Below are 19,700 nucleotides of genomic sequence, written 5' to 3' on the forward strand. Positions count from 1 at the left end.
TGAGCACCGCCAGGTGTGGCCCCAAACCCAAAAATAAATAAATAAAGTTTCTGTTATGCCTTTCATGGTTTTATGAACTTTGCCATTTCTTGTTAAGTTTGTGTTGAGGTGCTTTATAATAGTCACTGTTAATATGATTAAGCGCAGGTGCTTTAGCTAGTAGGCTAGAGCTCCTAAGCTCTATGAATATATTTGTAATCCTATTTTGAGATCACCAATGTATACTCAGTGGTAGAATGCATGGCTGATATATGTGTCATCCTGGGTTCAGTTCCTGGCACATGTACAAATCATACTTCCTAAGTGGAAAACACTGATATTTAGCATAGTATTTAGGGAACTATTAGTAGATTACTAATTATTTCTTCCCTACTTCTGTGTTTGGAAGAAACCAATGCATAGATATAAAAAGGGAGAGATATGAGATCAAAATACACAGATATACTTTTCTTTGCGAATAAAAATTAAATGAAAAATCTGACTTAATCTGAAAATAAGAGGCTTTTTATCTCATTAGTTGGATAAATTTACCTCAGGCCTGAATGAGAATTCAGAACTATTCCTTGTTATGCAGTGACTTTCCCCAAACTCACTGATTAGCTTGAGTCATTCTCCCCTAGGATCGAGAGAGGCCAAGAGTTTTATTCTAATAGAAATTTCTCTATTTATAAAAGAAAGTTTGAGTCAGAGATTTCAGAGGTTTTCTTAGAATTGTTTAACCAAGTTTCTATTTTCAGTTGCTTCTCTTCTTATTTTTCTGTGAATCATGAGAATGAAAATGTTTTCAATGGTTATATTCCTAACTTTTTTCCCCTCTTTTTGGATTTGCTTAATTCTGTATCAATCAGGCATCCTTTTTATGTTTCTGACTGAAATGGCAAAACCTCATTATTTTACCATTAAAAACATTTGTTCCAATAAAATAAAATAAAATAAAATAAAATAAAAGGGGCCGAAGAGATAGCACAACAGTAGGGCATTTGCCTTGCAAGCACCAACCCAGGACTAATGGTGATTCGAATCCCAGCATCCCATATGGCCCCCGTGCCTGCCAGGAGCGATTTCTGAGCAGAGAGCCAGAAGTAACCCCTGAGCACTGCCAGGTGTGTCCCAAAAACCAAAATAATAATAACAATAATAATACTAATAATAAAATAAAAAGAACATTTGTTGAGGGCTTCTTTAACCTACTAAAAGTTAAATTTTTCTTTTATTTTATTAAGCGTTTAAAAATGTATGATTGTTAAAATTTATCAAAATCCTTTTGGGGGTTTTGGGGGGTCAAAACTGGCAGTACCTAGGACTCTGTACTCAGAAATCATTCCTGGTGGTACTCGCATGTAAGTTCAATACTCGTCCTGCTGTACTCTCTCTTCAACCTCTCATTGGCAAGCTTCTTCTTATCCCTTGTGCTTTCTTGGTTTTTGTTTGTTTGTTTTTGTTTTTTTTTTTTTAGAGAGTGGCACAACTGATTGTGCACCAGGCTAATTCTTGGCTCTATACTCAGGAACTCCTGGTGGGCTGGGGTGGGGGTGGGGCCCATATAGGAAGCCGGGAGAAACCCTGGTTGGCTGTATGCAAGGCAAACTCCCTTCTTGTTGTACTATCTCATTGGCCAAACCCTTGTACTTTCTGGCCCCATTAAATTTTTTGAAATATCCCTATTTTCCTTTACAATACAATGAGTTTACAGATTTTTTAGAGTGGATTTATCCTTGCAAAAACCATGTGGTGAATTGTTTTTTAGCTGGATTCAAATACATAAAACTATTGTGTGTTTTATTTATTCTATAGCAGTGCTTCCCTATCAAAGACTCATTACTGAAGTTTGAGAAGTGGCCTTGGCTGCAATGAATTTGGGACATAGCAGGTTCAGCAGGTCTCTTTATCCCTTAATATACTAATATTTACTGTCATACTCCAAAAAGGTAGAATATACATTACAGCACATTCTCAAGTTATTTGATTATGGAAATTTTTCCCTCCACTCCCCCCCCCCCCCCAAGTACATTAACTCCTAGGGACTAATGTTCTAGTAGGCTGATGTACAGTTCTTCCTTATGGGGGCTACTTAGCCTTGAGAAATGAAATGGAAGACTATCTTTTTTTTTCTCTGTTGAATAATTTCAATAACATAGGGACCCTCTGTCTTTATCCAACTCTGTGGCTTTTCTAAGTCACTCATGCTTGGAACAGACAAACTCACCATGTTTCCTCACTGGACTGAAAAAAAATACCCAACAAATCAGTTTTGCTCAGCAATTTCTTTAGGATCAACAACGATTGTGGGAAAGCCTAGAATGCCTGGAAACAAAAATTAATGCATTAGCAAACTGGTAAGTAGTCCTGTCTGATTCTCATAGCTGAATGCCCCAGTCTCCTGCCTACAGGCTTTCCCAGTAGAATGTGGTCTCTGTCCCAGGATGTCTCAGGGATTCCAGCAGGGTTTATTTGGATAGTGAGTGGGTAGAGGGTCCTGCTTCTTCCTACTGGTCTAGATGAAAGTCTACCTGTGAGCAACAATTTGTCATGAAAATCACTTTTACCTTCTAGCCTATTTCTCAAAGCATAGGCCAGCAAGTCCCGTCTCACTAGAGCCAGCTCTGAAACTGACCCCTCATGGGATGGGTACATCACTGCCTAGCAGAAGAGAAAGCTGGGGGATTGGGGTCAGCTGGAGAGATGGGAAATCAGCAGCTGGCAGGGTGCAGCTTAACTTGTATGCGCACCCAACCCTGAGGGTTAGGGGGGCTTTTCCTAAACAGCAGTGAATTGAAGTGGGCTGAGGAATTGGCTTGGGGAGAGGGGGAGGGTTGAGTGCAAGAGTTAGTGTGTGCAAGAGTTCATTGTGTGTGTGTGTGTGTGTGTGTGTGTGTGTGTGTGTGTGTGTGTGTGTGTGTTATTTGTGCGTGTGGGAGGAAGGGTAGCCTGGGGTGCAGTAAGCCTAGAAGGGCTGTCTGTGTGAGGAGAGAGGAGAGAGAGAAAAGAGAGGAGAGAAAGACAGGAGGGAGAGAAAGAGAAGAGAGAAAAGAGAGGAGAGAAAGACAGGAGAGAGAGAAAGAGAAGAGAGAAAAGAGAGGAGAGGAGAGGAGAGAGAAAAGAGAGGGGAGAGAGTGGAAGAGAGGAGAGAGAAGAGAGAAAGGAGAGAGAGAAAGAAGAGAGAAAAGAGAAGAGAGAAAAAAGAACAGAGAGAGAGAGAGAGAGGGAGGGAGAGAGAGAGGAGAGAAGAGAGAAGAGAGAGGAGAGAGAAACACAGAGAGCCAGACATGATCACCCAAGAGAGGTGGTGGGAGGTGGCCTGGGGGTCTCCCCGGAATTTGGGCAACCCCCAGTGAGGATGCAGTGAGGCCTAGACAACAGCTGGGGCGCGCTGCGGGGGTCCCTGGAAGCGACCAAGTTGCAGGAGGGGACCGGGCGGGCGGGCGGCAGCCGCAGCTGAACAACCCGAGGAGCCGGGGGCGGCCTGGCCCGGCCTGGCCTGCAGCTCGCTCGCCTGGCTCGCTCGCTCGCGCGCTCCCACTCGGGGCTCGGGCTGCAGCGGGGCCGGGGCGGCGGGACCCGCCGGAGCCGCAGTGGCTGGTGCCGGTGCAGCCGCCGCCGCTGCCAGGCCGCGCCCCGCCCCTGCCGCCGCCGCCGGGCGATGCGAAGCTGCTTCTGCGTGAGACGGAGCCGGGACCCGCCGCTGCCACCGCCGCAAGCGCCGCCGCCTCCGCGGGGAACAGTTAAGTGCGGCCGGCCGGGCCAGCGGGCCATCGCGGGCGGGCTGCGGGCCCAGGGGCGGGCGATCGGGCGGGCGGAGCCGGGCCGTGCCGAGGCCTGCGGGCTCCGTGCCCGGCCCGGCCGCGGGGACAGGCCCGGCCAGCCACCACCCTGCCCAACCCAGCCCGGGCTCGGCCAGAGGCCTTGCTGGAGGTGGGCACCCAAATTGGGGGTTCCCTGGAGGGAGGCCCGAGTCTTGGCAGCATCCCTGGGGGTCTTTGAGAACCGGCGATCACCGCCCTGGAGCCTCCAGGCCAGGCCCGGCACCACCCACCCTGGCATGGCACGGCATGGCATGGCATGGCATGGCAGTGCCCACCCTGTCACTAAGGAGTGTCACTGGCCCAGACAGGCCTGGAGTCCCTGTGTTCGGTGGTGCTGTGGTCGGCGGGGTGCACCTGAGCCTGGACAGCATCTAAGTGGGACTTGGAGTCTCTAGGGCTGTTTTGATACCCACTTATCTGCCCAGACCCGCTGGCACCTGTCTGCCAGGTGAGGGGCCAGGTTATTATTAGGTCTTCTCTCTCTCTCTCTCTCTCTCTCTCTTCCTGGCTACCTCCGAGACACAGAGCTTGCCTTCTGGAAGGCTGGTGGGTGTTTGTGTTGATGGGTTTGGGGTTCTAACAGCAGGGACAAGGTGGGTTGGGGGAGATCAGAGCTAGTAGATAGATATAGATAGAGGCCTGGGTGGTGCCAGGAGCCATTAGAGACTCAGAGCTAGGCCCCCCCCTGCAACAAGGCCAAGCCTTGAGCATCTTTTGTTCTTTGTCTTTCGGATGTTCCTTTGGCTCTTACCGTCTTCCTTGTCATCAGCCGGCCCCCCTCTTTAACAGTGTCACATCTGTCTGTCCCCTACCTCTGCACAGCAGCTGGCGGATGGGAGAGGGAAGGCAGGCTTTGGGGCCTTCTTAAGGGGATATGTGTATGCAGCCGCTCCCTCATCAGCTCCCAGAGCAGGCTGCAGTGCCTCCTTGGGGGTCTCTTTGTCTCTGGTGGTTCCTTCTGAACATAATCTCATTGTCCATTTCTCGACAGCTGGCTGGATCTCATCTCATTTTAACGGGCTAGAAAATCTTATCAGCTGCACCAGAAAAGCATTAGAAAAGTTAGCAGATAAGCTCTTTGGAAGCACAGACCAACTGAAAGCCTTGGTGCAGCCCCCCCCCCCCCCAAGCAGGTTAGTTACAGGCGACACCTTTGGTACTCACCGAAATGGGGTGGGGTGGAGATAGGGGGCTTTGAGAGGCTATATCCTGGTTCCAGTTTTTATATGGGAGAGGGCCCTCTGCTAAGACCTGGCACCAAGGCCAGTGTGAAGTGGTTGGCATGTGATTTCGGGTTCATTGGCTCCTAGAATCACCTCTAATACACATTTTTTCATTAATTTCCATGGGCCCTGGAGGGGGCACATTCCTGAATCCCGGAATTAGCCCATGGCTATGTCTCTGGCCCACTGGTTGGCTTTTCCCCAAGTGGACTCTGGACTCATGTGTTCCCACTTTCACCTCAACCCCGGCCTTCACGAGTGATGGTCTTATCTGCAGGGAGAGACTTGCCCTGGCCCCTGGCACTCCTCAGGAGAAGTAAAGGCTCTGTTGGCAGGGACCCACTCTGCTCTCTGCCATTTTGCTCACTCCCCACAGGCCAAGTGAGCTTTAAGAGTTAGTGGTCGAGGGGCCTGAGCGATAGTGCAGTAGTAGGGCGTTTGTCTTGCATGTGGCTGACCCAGGACAGACCATGGTTCAATCCCCTGGCATCCCATCTGGTTCCCCAAAGCCAAGGGTGATTTCTGAGCGCACACCCCTGAGCGTCACCAGGTGTGGCCCAAATATTAAAAAAAAAAAAAAAAGAGAGAGAGAGTTAGTGGTCGTTTGTGGCCTGAGAAGAGTAGCTTTGTTATTATTCTTTCCTCCCCAAAATGTTTCTTGTTAGTGGCCATTATGGCCTTTTAGGGTCCTGGGTAAGACTGATAGAGTAGAAAGAACCCCTGGATTTGAACCCATGAATTTGAACTTCATGCTACCTCTTGGAACCTTTGAAGACCCTTAGAGTCTGAAGACCCCCTTAAACTGCAACCTTTTCCTTATCTGTGCAAGGCTCTTCAAGATACGGCTTACCCCTCCAGGCCAAACATATATGAATGTCCATGACCTTGTCGCATGGCGGAGGCCTTCACCATATTGAAGCTGAGGGTTGACATTTGCACAGTTTTGAGTGGAGGCTGCAAGAAAAATAATCCAGTAATAACATGTGGGTGTCTACCAGCCTGCTGTCTGTTTAGGGTATGGGGAGGGGTCAGGAGGTCATGACCTGTATATTTGGCATGACCTGGGTTCCCCTTCCCCTGCCTTTAGGTCAGGGAGTGCCCTGTGATCTTCATCCCTAGAACGCTACCCTCACCACCCTGGGAAGTATCAATGATGTTGAAGGCCAGTGTGGGAGTGTCAGAGGGGCTTGAATGATGGGAAGAGAGCATGTGGAAGTGGCTGTGTACAGTTTCTTGGGCCAGGAGGGTGTGGGAGGGGAGACCTGGGGCCCCTGCATGCACCCCCTATGCCTGAGCCTATCCTGCTCAATGCTGCTAGATGTCTCTGAACCCCCTCATCACCCAAGAATCCCCTTGCCATCTGCAGGTTGTGCTATCCCAGAGAACTGTGGTTCCCCAAGGGTCTTCTACATGATTTGTTGGTGTCCCAGCCTGTCTTCCTCTAGCTGGGGAACCAGAACCCTGTAGGGCTGCTCCCTGTCCTGCCCCTGTGGCAACAACTTGTGGGCACATGGTTGGGTTTAGCTGCCACACTTCTGGCGAGATGCAGAGCTCGTTCAGGCTGAAATGTGAGTGGCCTGTGGGCCAGGAGCCCAGGAGTTCCATGCCAGTTCCACAGCCACTCCTTCCCTGGGGACTGGAGGTCCATCTTGTTGGTTTTATGGCAAGACACCAACCACCCGGGCCATTTCTGTCCGTCCTATATGCATGCACGCATGCGCACACACAATAAACAAAGCAGAATATTTACTAGGCTATCCCATAGCAATTAAAAAAGCGAAAGAAACGAATTCTTAATTTGCTAAGTTGATTTGGAGTGTTCGTGAAAACGCACATTGTCGGACTTCAGACCTAGACCTGGGATAGGCCTGTCTGGGAAAAGGATCCAGGAATCAGCATTTGGGGGGAAAAAAAAAAGTCTTTGCTGAAATTTGAGAATTCTGCTTGTTGATGTGGTTATTTCCATTGTAGCATCAAGTTGATGATGTTGTTTTTTGGTGGCATCGAGTATAGAGGAATTTCCGGAACTTTTTATCCTGCGGAATGTCAGTTCTTTTTTTTTTTTTTTTTTGGTTTTTGGTTTTGGGGCCACACCCAGCGGTGCTCAGGTTACTCCTGGCTGACTGCTCAGAAATAGCTCCTGGCAGGCACGGGGGACCAGATGGGACACCGGGATTTGAACCAACTACCTTTGGTCCTGGATCAGCTGCTTGCAAGGCAAACGCCGCTGTGCTATCTCTCCAGGCCCAGAATGTCAGTTCTGTACTCAGGAAGCCTATGTACCTGTCCCTGTCCCTTCCAAGGCTTCCACTTGCTGATTCCATGAAGGTGGCACTGCAGGGGGCTTCACAAGGCCAGAGTCTTTCCAGGACTGGCTGTTGCCCTTTGCCTCACCCCTTGGCTTCACCTGCTGTGCTGCAGTTATTGGAAGTTTTTTGTTCTCTTCCAGACTCACTGAAACTCTGTTACCTATATCCAGGCTGGATTGTGTTTCACCTCAGATCTGTCCTTGGATGCTTAAGTACTTTGTACTTCAGCTATGGTCAAACTCTGAAGTTGGGGGTGTGGATTTCTCTGCAAGAACCCACTTTCAAGGAATTGCTTCTTGATAGTAGTTGTTTTTGGATTACAGCCGGCAGTGCTCATAACTTTCTCCTGACTTTGCACTCAGGAATCACAACTGGCAGAACTTGGGGACCATGTGAGGTTCTGGGGAAAATGCCCTAGTTGCCGTACTAGCTCTCCAACCCTTCCAGGAATTGTTTTGGGCAGAAGACTGCTTGCTGGATCGCACGGCATTTCTTTTTTGAACGTTTTGGAGGGGCGACCATGCTTTGTCATAGACCATGCTGTCATCCATGGCATCCTAAGGGCCAGTCTTCACCAGCTCTACTTCCCATACTCCCCTTTGCTGGAGCAGCTGTTGGTTTGCTCACTGCCTTCCGTTCAGGTAGCTTTCTCTGCTGTTTCCTGAGGTGCCTGGCCAGGCCCCAACCCCACCAGTCACTTGTAGGTCCCCCTCCTTTTGGGGTGATAGTTTCCTCCAACCAGAAGATCCTCTGGCGTGTCTTTAAAAAAAAAAAAAAAAACAACTTTATGTATTCATTGATTGGTTTTTGAGCCACACCCATTGGCGCTCAGGGATTACTTCTGGCTCTGCACTCAGAAATCGCCAGCTGGCTGGGGGACCATATGGGATGCCGGGAATCTAACCAGGTTTCTCCTGGGTCGGTGCATGCAAGGCAAAGCCCTACCTCTGTGCTATCTCTCTGGCCCATCTGGTGTGTCTTATTCCAGAGACCAGCCCCAGGCAGCGAGATCAAAACTGGGTGGGAACAAGCAGCCTGGGGATACCTCTCTTGTTAGCCAGCCTGGAGCTGAGCCTGCACTGGCCTTCAGAAAACTTTAAACCCGAGAGACAGTACAGGACGGGAGTGCCAGGCTCCCAGGCCTGGTCTGTCATCTGTGCTTTCCTTAATGCCACATATCCACCAAGGGGATATTTGGAATACACGCATGAGTACCATCACATCTAGGGTTGAGCCCCACTAGGACCCACTAGGATATGAGGCCTGTGGATAGCATGAGTTCTGGGATCCTGACAGCCAAAGGAGAGTGTACTGAGACCATGCCCTAGTTGGCAGGGCCCAGTGACAGCCCTACTTAGTGGGGCACATGGGGCAGGTGTGGGGAGCAGCTATGGCCTGGGGTGTCCCAGGAGGGAGCTCTTGTCTCTTGAGCATTTTTGATGAAGAAGGGGTATCCCAGGCTCATTCTGACCCTCAGGTCTGTTTCTTTTCACTCTTTAGTGTCTGATGGGCATCCATTACCTGCTTACTATTTGGGGGCCTGCATGGACCCTGAAGTCCTGCCTCTAGGAGTGACTCCTAGTACCTGCTTCATAACAATCCTTGTCCCTATGTCCCTGTGTCACACTGTGTTCCTGGGGGTCTCCTATTCCTCTGTTTGTGAGCCCCCCCCCAGCACTCAGTACACAAACTATTGGGCTCTGGTGGTAATGTTGCTCCTGATGCCACCCAGCCAGTTTGAGTCACAGAAAAGTGGGCGTGGGCCATCGACCAGCGGATACCCTGAGTCCCTCAGAGCTAGGAAGACTTTGTTTTGTTTTGTTTTTGCTTCTGGGTCACACCAAGCGGCACTCCAAAAGGGCTACTCCTGGCTCTGCGCTCAGAAGTCACTCCTGGCAGGCTCAGGGACCATATTAGATGCCGGGATTTGAACCAGGGTCCATCCTCTGTTGGCTGCGTGCAAGGCAAATGTCTTACCACTATGCTACTGCTCCAGCCCTGCAGGAGACTGTTGATAGTGGTACAAAAGCTTCAGTGACTGACCTCATCTCTGATGAGATGCTGCAGGCCCCCTAGGGCCATTCCCAGCTGTCCCTCTCCCCATGTTCTGATGCCCAGAGACATCAGAACACTGAGGGGCACAGCAGTTCTTAGGGCAGATGTAGTGGCCATCAGGGAAAGGGTGTGAATCTGATCTGTCTTCAAACCCTAAGGCCTTGCTGCTTCCTTCTGGGCCCTTCCATCATGGTGCCATTTGCCAGACACCTGCCCACCTTATGGTCCCCTACCTGTGCAGGACACAGGGGACTGATGCTGAGACAGTGCCAGTGGGTGACCATCATCCCCTGGAATTTTGCCAAGTCAAAATGGGTCTCATGAGGACCTGGAGAATGCTTCCCCCCACTACCCTCCTTTCCTACCCCATCTTTCCTTCACAGCACTTGCCCTGGATGTATTTTGGAGCATGACTTCTGGGGATCGAGCATTGCACTCTTCAGGCTGTAGCAAGGGGCATACTATGTCCATCTTACATGGTTGGTGGAAAATCTGATTGGTCACCAAATGGTTCAGAGAGATCTCAACATAGGGGCCTGAGAGATGATACAGAGATTAAGATAATACAGAGATTTTCTATGTGGCCAGCCTTGATTAATTAATCCCTGGCACTTTATATGGCCTCTCAAGCACTATCAGGAGTGATTACTGAGTTTGGAGCCAGGAATGGGCCCTGAGCATCACAGCTTTGGCTCCAACCACATAATAATTTTGGGACTGGAGAGATAGTTCAGGGACTAAGGTGCTCGTCTTAACATGTAGCTGACCCCAGTTTGAACCCTCGCACTGCATATTGTCCCCTGAGAACTGCCGGAATGACCCAAGCTTTGTCCCACACCCAAGAGAAACTTAGGAATGAGGGGGGAGTCAATCGAGGGGAGTCATCCATGTACCAGAAAGGATAGACTAGTACCAGGAACAGGAAAGCACTGTAGTTCTTTTCCACCATTGCACGTTTCCTAGCTAGAAAATGCTTTGTGATTAGAAGAGTTTTTTAAAGTATTTGTTTTAGTTTTCTGGCATCTCAGCAGCTTTCCCAACAGCCCATGGCCTGCTGACACCTGATCTTCTCAGCAAGTGTTGGTGATGGGGCAATCAGGCCTTGGACCTATCCACAGAAGAGCAGGCTGCACTGGGAGTCAGGGCAGGTCTGTGTGCTTAGCTACCCCGCTCTGGCTTTTGTTGCTGTTGGCCTGGGTACTGCATGGACTCCACCCTTGGCACAATTTTCTGGGCAGCTTGGCTCCCTACTCCTTGGACCTGTGAAGGTAGCCCAGTGTGTATGCTGTGATGTCCATTCTCATGGACACAGCCTGTCTGAAATGGGGACTGCATTGTATCCCCTGCCCCCAAGTTTACTGCTCTTCAGCCCAACAGACCTGGATTTCTGCAGATCATCCCTGCCATTCCTGGGAAACAAGCCAAGAGCTCCCATTGGCCATCTTAGAGAATAGTAGCTCATTTGAGGACTGGACAGGGAATAGCCATCATTTAGGCTGGTGTAACCCTCACAGACTAGACCAGGGAGATATTTCCCAACTTTTCTTCCCAAATTTGCCCCCTGCCCCATACACAGCAAGCTGGAGGGCCCATGGCAGGCCATTGATATCTTTTGTACCCTTGACTTTGGACTCTAGACTAGCTGATTGAGAGGGTCCCCCTTTTGGAGTTAACTCACTGGTTTTGTCATTTCATTTCTAGCCGGCTCAACTTTACCTGCTACCTGAATCTTTCAGATCTTTTTCCTCAAGAGTAGAGGCATTGGTGTCGGTTGAGTCACGCATTGGTAGTTGGCCCTGGTGGGCAGCGCCAGCACGGCTGCTAGGCCTGGAGGGCAGGCAGAGGCTGCCTCTAAAGGCAGTGCCCTGGCCCCCACAGGGGTTACCCCCTACAAGCAATCTCAGCCCCTGGGCCTGCACCCCACTGCACCACAGGGAGTCCAGGCTGAACTCTGAGTTAGGTTTTGATTTCAGCACAGAAGTTGATAAAAAGAGATCAACCCCAGACTCGCAGGGCCGGGGAAGTTAAACAGAGATGATATCAATGGTCCCCTGAGTTTTCAGCACTGATGCAGTAGCTTCATTTTCTCTGATGCTGGGAGTAGGCTTCAGGCCTTTGATTCTAAAGCTATGTTCAGCACCACTTAAACTTGGCTTTGCTGATTTAGGAATTATGGACAGGACTGAGGTCACTTTTTTTTTTTCATTTTTTGGTTTTTGGTTTTTGACCCACACCTGGTAGCACTCAGGGGTTACTCCTGACTCTGCTCCCAGAAATCGCTCCTGCCAAGCTCAGAGACCATACGGGATGCCAGGAATCGAAGCCAGATCTGTTCTGGGTCAGCCTCGTGCAAGGCAAATGCCCTACTACTGTTTATTGCTCCAGCCCTTGGAGTCATTCTTGGATTAGCTGAGAAGGCGCAGTATGCCATCTGTAACAAAGGGCTTTCCAGTTCCCTGTCTGGTCCCTCTTATCCCAGGATGGAGACATGTCAAGCACACATAGTCACACCAGTACCCTCACATGTGCATGTATGTACACCCACTCTTGGACACACAAATACATACACACTTCATATATATGTATATATATATATACTTACACTCCTCTGTCCCTGCCGCACACATACACACAGGGTATGCGCAAAAAATATAAAGTAAAGAAAACAAACCAGCAAATAATTAAAATGAACACACGCATGCTTCTTACAGGCAGTAGATGCAGCTATGCCCTCACAGAGCCACACATGCCCCCTTATGGCCCACACACTGTCAACCACGCATACTCTGTCACCTATACCCTTTTGGCCTGATATCGGCAGGCTCAGTCAGCATCCACAATGTTAGGGAGGAGGAAGGGAGTATTAAGGTCAGCCTTGGGCTTCTCACAGCTGTGGCTCGGGTGGTGGATGGTCCCCCCCAAACCCCGCTCCCCCAGTGGCCCTGAGCCTTCACTGGCCCTGTCGATGGGCTCGCGTGCTGCCATACATCAGCCGATTCCCCCAGTGCGGCGCTCAACTCTCCCTCATTAGACCTAAATTTACCTCCGTGCTGCACAAACCCGGCCTTAGCTCATTTTTATTGTTGTAAATTATTTACGAGAGAATCGTCGTGTCTTGAAATGGACGGGTGAAGAAAATTAGTCCCTGGCTACTGTTTTCTTTTCCACCCTTCATTCCCCCCCCCCCTCCTGCCCCATGCCTCACTGGTTGGGCTGAGGTTGGTGGAAGCAACGCTGAGGCATTGGAAAGCATGGTGACATGGAAGTTGCCTTCTCCCACAGACCTCCGTTCTGGGGTCTCTTGGAAAGAAGAGTTGCCAAGACTTGAGGCCTCTGGGGTCCCTGATAGTGGGCCTGGCTGACCGCTGGCTGCTTGCAGTCTGAGAACCTGGTTTTCTTTCTTGCAGAGCGGGGATCATTCAGCTCAGGCCTAGGGTGAACCTGGTGCTAAAGGATGCCAGAGAGGGCCAAAGCTCTGTGCCATGCTGGGGAGGAACCCTGTTCCCTGCAGTAGTCAGTGAGCAGGGGGAAGTTGGAGTGGGCTGTCCAGGGGCCATCTGGAGCAGGCCCACAGAAGTGGGGGGGTGCAAGGTCTGCAGTGGGACTGAAGCACCCCTACCCCACCTCCAATGTGCACAGTGAGCTGCGTTCATGGACTCGCCTGGCCGAGGCCTGACCCTGAGCGGCCAAGTCCTGGGCAAAACCATCGCTTCTGGCTGGCACTTCACTCAGCGGACCAGGAAAATGGAGAGTGCCAGTTAATAAATGGCCTTTTGTTAGGAAGGTCAATTGAAGTGACGGTGGAGGCGCTGTTCGAAGTAATTTGCAGTCAGAAAATATGTAATTCGGGGCCAGCTGCTTTGAGTGATTGCCTCTGCCATGGATATCTTCGGCGTTTCTCATTAAAAGCTTCCTCTGCTGCTGCTGCCGCTGCCCAAGTCGGCCATGAGCGTGTGGCCATTTGTCTGCACCTCACAAAGGCACTGCCCGGGTCCCCCCTCCACACACACCCCCCATACAGCTGCCACTACCCCTTGGGGGAAGGAAAGAAGTGGTGGTTGCTAGGGGGATGCTTGGCTTTGAAATCTGCTTGTCCCCATGTCGCCATCTGCATTGTCCAGGCCCTTGAGCCGCAGACAGGCCCAGGCCACTGCTCTGTCACAGCCACTCCATGTTCCTTTGTCTGCCTTAGCGGTAAGGGGGGGGTGCAGCCATCTTGCCTGGTGCATGCTGGGAGCAGCCCTTCTTTCAGGCCAATGGGCTGAGCAAGAGACTGTCATCACCACTCTGGCCAGTCGCTGTGACCAGATCGACCAGCAAATAAATATTCTCAGTAGCCCCCATCTCTCTGTCTCTCTTCCCCAAGCCCCCCCATCTCTCCCCATCTCATTTCTCTCCCTCTCCCTCTCTGCTACTAGAGCCAATACTATCTTTAAAAATAATTTATAAACCAGCAGAAACTTACCTCGCATGTTCTTTATTAAATTCACAGCATGATATTTTAACACTGGCAGAATTTGTACATTCTGTTAATGAGTTGTTAATTGCCCAGAATTTTGGTAACCAACAGCAGGTACCCATATTTTGAAAACTGCAGCATGTTATTTTTTTTGTGTTACTCAATAATGTAGACTTGTGCAAGAGAAGGTTTTGAGTTTTTTCTTTTTCTTTTTTTCTTTTTTATTTGTGCCTCTGGATGGGGCTAGTGGGAATATTGACTTCCAATCCTTCTTCCTGGGGGCCAGTTTATAAGTGTGTCTTCATACAACAGATAGTTGTTTAAGGTCTCCTGTGTGTGAAAGTACCAGGCCCTGAGCCTTGGCATAGACAAAAGCTGCTTGATAAAGCACACTTGAGGATGGGCAGTGATGCAGAGAAGCTCTGAGGCTTCTCTTCAGTAGGTTGAAGTAAGGTACAACTTTGGCTTTAGTCACAGACACAGAATGTAACTATGCCAGGGCACCTGCCCAGCATGCTCAGAGCCTTAGTCCACTGCTTGGCCACACCTGTTTCCCGAACTTTGTGGGTTCCAGAAGATTCTGACTAGGGCTCTTCTCCACCACCACCTCCATCCCCCTGCGTATAGCATATCAGTGCTCCCTCTTTAGGAGCTCACAGTCATGTTTAACAACCTCCCCCTTTTGGGATTTGAGACTAGGGGTGCAGACTCTGCTGCCTCCTGCCTTGTGAGATGAAGGATTGTGCTTCAGCACTGATAACCGGCCATGAGAGGTCTGTCTGGCACACCCTCCACCATGGAATTTAATTGCTGCGGAAGGAGGTGGAATTTAACCTGCTCCTTTTCGCAGCTTGTCCTCCTTGAAAGTACCAAAAAAAAAAAAGGCATTTACATAAGGTGTTACCCATTTTATTTGCTTTCTGGTTCACTGCAATGCACAGGCTACCCAGATCCAAAGCTCACTCTATTCCGCCTGTCTCCTCTGCTCACATCAACAGCTAGTCCACAGTCAAATAATAATTCCATTTTCCCTCCTCTGCCTCCCAGGTTCCCGGCGAGAATTATGGTCGCTGTTAGTGGTTACCTTTGAGCAAGTGCCCACATGACCCGCAGGTTTCAACACAGCGAGAGGGTCTTGCTGGGTCCCTAGCCCCAGGCCTCTGAAACCATTACACCCCTGACCCCTTTTTCCATCTGAGAAACTGCAGCAGCAGCAGCACAGAGGAACATAGCTAGAAACGAGTCAGATTCGTGGCATGGTTGCTTTGGAATGAGTTTCGTCTCTGTGCCTTCAGATTCGTTTGAGATCACGACACAATGTTTATAGGAGGCTCTGTTGGTCAAGGGACAGGTACCTCCCTTGTTTCCCCAAACATGTTGGACCTGGAGACACAACCCCCCCCCCCAACCTATCATGCTCATCTGCTTTCTGTTGAACAAAATGCTGTGTGCGGGGGGCCAATGTTGTGACCTTTGGCTCAGAAGCCTTGGCCTATGCTCTTCTTTTACATTTCTCTGTCCATGAAGCTGCTTGCGAGCCTTCGGGGGAGAGAGGCTTTTCCTCAGCCACGTATCCAATTCTCCAGAAGGATCTGTCATGAGGGAGAGAGGCAGGGTCTGGCTTACCCCAGCAGCAGGGAAGCCTAGTGCTGGTCACATCAGGCAGCTGAACAGAAGCATCAAGCACGATTTGCTTTGGGGTTTTGCACCTGAGCTCAGGGCCAACACTTCTTCACGGTGTGTGCTCAAAGCTGGAGTGGCCTTGAAAGGAACAGGCCCAGAGATAGTTTGAATTCTATTTATTTATTTATTTATTTATTTATTTATTTATTTATTTATTTATTTATTTATTTATTTATCTTTTGGGGGCCACACTCGACTGTGCTCAGGGGTTACTCCTGGCTATCTGCTCAGAAATTGCTCCTGGCAGGCACAGGAGACCATATGGGATGCCGGGATTCAAACCACCTTTGGTCCTGGGTCGGCTGCTTGCAAGGCAAATGCCCTACCACTGTGCTATCTCTCTGGCTCCCGGTTTGAATTCTTTTTTTTTTTTTTTTTTCCGGTTTGAATTCTTGATCCAAGTTAAGGGCCGGGTTAGGCCGGGACTCCAGTAAGCAGACCAGGGGTGTGACAGCTGAACTGGGCCTCCTCCGTGCCTCCGACCCAGCCTTGCATGCTATCCACGCACAGCCTGAATATCGTGCTCTCCCTTTGCTTTCTGGAACCAGGAGCAGTCCACCATGCCCGAAGTCAAGGACCTTTCGGAAGCCTTGCCAGAGACAACCATGGATCCTATCACTGGAGTGGGGGTGGTGGCATCGAGGAACCGGGCCCCCACAGGCTACGATGTCGTAAGTTGGGGTTACTCTTGTTATCTTGGGGAGACAGACTGAGCAGGTACATGTGTCCTGGCTCCAAGAACTTCTTCTGGCCTGGGAGCTTCTGCCTTGCAGGAACTTTAAGCAGACAGGGAGGGAAGAAGAGTGGGTAGGGGCGGGCTTCTGCTCCTGGGTCTGTAAACAAACCCTGTGGGTCAGCTTTGCATCCTGGCCTTGCACATGGTCCATGTGGATCATCCCCAGCTTCCGAGAGACAGGGAGAGGAAAACGTGGAGTTCCACACCCCTGTCTGGTTTGCCATGTCTCGTGGGAAGGACTCTGGGGGTGGAAGGGATGTCCTAGATTGTCCTCTGTCTCGAACTGCCCTGAATATGTTGTCATTTCTCTCTGTAGCTCTTCACAGTTTACAGAGTAGACTCCGACCTGTGAACTCATTTAGTCCCCTGGAAGGCTGGGGGCAGGCGGGCAGCAAGCAGGCAGCTGTAACCGCTGTACTTTGCCCATCTGAAAGTGATGCCCATTTGTGAAGTGATGAAGTCCCTGTCTTCAGGGTGGGCCCCAGGACCAGCTCCCCAGAAATTCCTCCTCCTGGCAGTTGTCTCAGACCTTTTCTTAGTTAAGCAGGGGGGTGTCTCATTCGTCTGCTGCCAGGGGGGATGGGGGGACAGCAGGCAGGAGGCAGCCCCTTTGGGTTTCCAAGGATAAACTGGTCCCTGCTTGGTGGAGCTAGAAAAGTCACCTCAGGAGGGAGGGTCCCAGAGATGATCGAGCCGTTCTCTTAGAGTCTAAGGTATTTCTGTTTCCGCTCTTGCGCTGGTCCCTGAAAACATTCAGACTTTAGGAGAAGAATGGAGCAGGAACTTCCTTACTAGGCCACCAAAACACGCCAGTGATCTGGTTCTTGAGGCTGCCTAGGAAAGCCCCTAGGCTGGTTTTCTCCACCTCTGAGCACTTTCTCTGAGTCTCTGCTAAAGTGCCTCATTCCTCTCCCCCTGGTCACCACCCAAGTACTCCAGACCTTAACCACGTGAGTGTCCCGAGGCAGCGGAGGAGCATACCTGCAGAACTGTGGAGAAGGTTGATATGCTTTCCGGGGAAAAGCCTGTGCCCTGCTTCCTCCTGGGACAGAGCCAGCCACAGCGCTGGGACCTGCATCATATTGCTGTTCCTGCTGTTTGGAAGCTGATAGCGAAGAGTGAGTGAGAGAAGGGGTGGGTTGGATTAGAAAGAGATGTGAGTCTTAGCCACTGCCTGACTCAGTATACTGTTGGCGAGTACAACCTGCCATCAGGCTACAGTATAATTAGGAACTGCGTTGCCCCCTACAACCCTGAGAAAATGACACAGTGTGTCCCTGATTTGCAGAGCCAAGTCTCCTCCCAACAATTTGATAAGAGGGAGCCACTTGTAAATTAGGACCTGGGGTCCTGCTCAGACCCTGTACCTCCATTCCTGGGGTGAGCTCAGGGACCTACCCTTGCCAGGGGATTCACCCAGGGCCTCAGCCTGCTGCTTCTGGCATCCACGGATCTCTTTAACACTTGGCCTGCACCTTGGGGGTCATCGCAAATGCTCGGCTCACAGCCAGTGGTGGTTCGGTTTTCTCACCGGCTCAGTGCTCCTGGCAGGAGCTGATCTCTCCCTGTCATTTTCTCTGAGCATTCTGCTTTGGGGCACCAGAGGTGAGATAAATGAGCGTTTCCCTCATGCTGCCACTCTGTGTGCAGCACAAGGAAAGTGAGCAGGACAAGAGGTCTCGAGGCTCGGCCTGATGGTGCTTCGTGTACACCCCTACACACACACAATATCCTTGTTGTGTCCCAGAAGCCCTCTCAGGAAGAACAAGGCAGTCTCATCTGTGTGCTGACGACAGGCTCTTCTCAGACAAGTATCTGATCCCCTGAGGCCTGACCCTGGGGACAAAAGGCCTTTCCACTTCCTTTGATGCAGCTTCCTCTAAAATCAGCATCTGAGCTCAAAGGCACCCAGGTATTCTCTGGTCCTGGCGGCTGCCTGTCCTGGATCATTGCTTCTTGTGCACCCACATGCAGCATGGTGCCTAGCAGTTGGCGCCCCCCCCCCCCAGTTGGCACTGCTGCTCTGAAATGGGCACAGGTCCTCTCACCACATGGAAGAAATAATTCTCAGTGTTAACTTATAAACCTTCATCTCATGGGGCCAGACCAATAGAACAGTGGGGGAGGGCACTAGCATTGATGCAGTAGACATAGCTTCAATCCCCGGCATCACAGATGGTCTCCCCCCGAGCTCTACCAAGAATGATGCCTAAGGGGCCGGGCAGTGGCGCAAGAGGTAAGGTGCCTGCCTTGGATGGACCACAATTCGATCCCCCAGCGTCCCATATGGTCCCCCAAGCCAGGAGCAACTTCTGAGCGCATAGCCAGGAGTAACCCCTGAGCGTTACCGGGTGTGGCCCAAAAACCAGAAAAAAGAAAGAATGATGCCTAAGCACAAAGCCAAACCTGAGCCCAGAGTATCTCCAGGTGTGCCCCTCCAAATAAAATAAAATAAAACCTTCATCTCCCAGGGGCCGAACGATGCTGCAGTAATAGGGCATTTGCCTTGCACACGGCTTACCTAGGACAGACCGTGGTTTGATCTCCCGGTGTCCCAATATGGTGCCCCAAGCCAGGAGCGATTTCTGAGCGCATAGCCAGGAGTAACCCCTGAGCATCACTGGGTGTGGCCCAAAAATCCAAAAAAATTAAAAAAAAAATAAAGAACTTTATTTCCTTAGGGCTGGAGTGTTAGTACAGAGGGGGAGGGCACTTGCCTTGCATACAGCCAACCTGGGTTCTAACTTCAGAATCCCATATGGTCTCCTGAACAATGAAAAGAAGTGCAGAGCCGGGAGTTAACTTCTGAGCATTGCCAGATTTTTTTTAAAGCAGTTTATTTATTTATTAATTACTTGGTTTTTGGGCCACACATGGTGATGCTCAGGAGTTACTCCTGGCCCTCTGCTCAGAAATCACTCCTGGCAAGCTCGGTGGATCATATGGGATGCCAGGAATTGAATCGGGTCTGTCCCAGGTCAGCTGCATGCAAGGTTCTTTCTAGTCCTTGAGTATTGCCAGATTTGAGCCCAAAACAAAATAAAAACAAATGAAAAGCAAAACAAAAGCTCTACCAACTCCCCCAATGCTTCATTTTTTCCTCCTCATTTCCCTCCATCCAGGTTAGAGTCACATCCAACCATGTGGGCATGTCCCATGGCTGAGCCTTTGGGTTTGCTGTCCCAATACCTGCTCTTTACACCCTCCAGCCCTGGTCTCCACTCTGGTGGGCAGTTGTCTCTGGTTCTCTGCACTGGGGGGGGGGGGGGGGCTGGAACAGAGCGGAAGAGGGGTCTCATGTGACCTGGCATGATGGTGACCGGGTCACATGTGCCTGCCATTTGCTGAAGGGCACGGCTCTGCTTTTTGCTCATTCTTGGTGAATTCATAGTAGCAGGGAAAGCTTGGCCTGACATTGACCTTTGACATGTA

At 50.5% G+C, this 19,700-nt stretch overlaps 1 protein-coding gene across 1 annotated transcript in view; it reads left to right on the forward strand.

Moving 5' to 3' along the window:
* Positions 1 to 3,614: 3,614 nt before the first annotated feature.
* The window catches only part of MVB12B (multivesicular body subunit 12B), a 149,892-nt gene continuing 133,806 nt past the window's right edge, over positions 3,615 to 19,700 (forward strand). The window contains exons 1-2 of the mRNA XM_049774204.1: positions 3,615 to 3,721; positions 16,081 to 16,203. Of these exons, the coding sequence (XP_049630161.1) occupies positions 3,641 to 3,721; positions 16,081 to 16,203 (204 nt within the window). The 5' untranslated portion in view covers positions 3,615 to 3,640. The remainder of the gene's footprint in view (positions 3,722 to 16,080; positions 16,204 to 19,700) is intronic.

This window comes from Suncus etruscus, chromosome 5 (assembly GCF_024139225.1).
Source record: "Suncus etruscus isolate mSunEtr1 chromosome 5, mSunEtr1.pri.cur, whole genome shotgun sequence".
NCBI classification, from domain to species: domain Eukaryota; kingdom Metazoa; phylum Chordata; class Mammalia; order Eulipotyphla; family Soricidae; genus Suncus; species Suncus etruscus.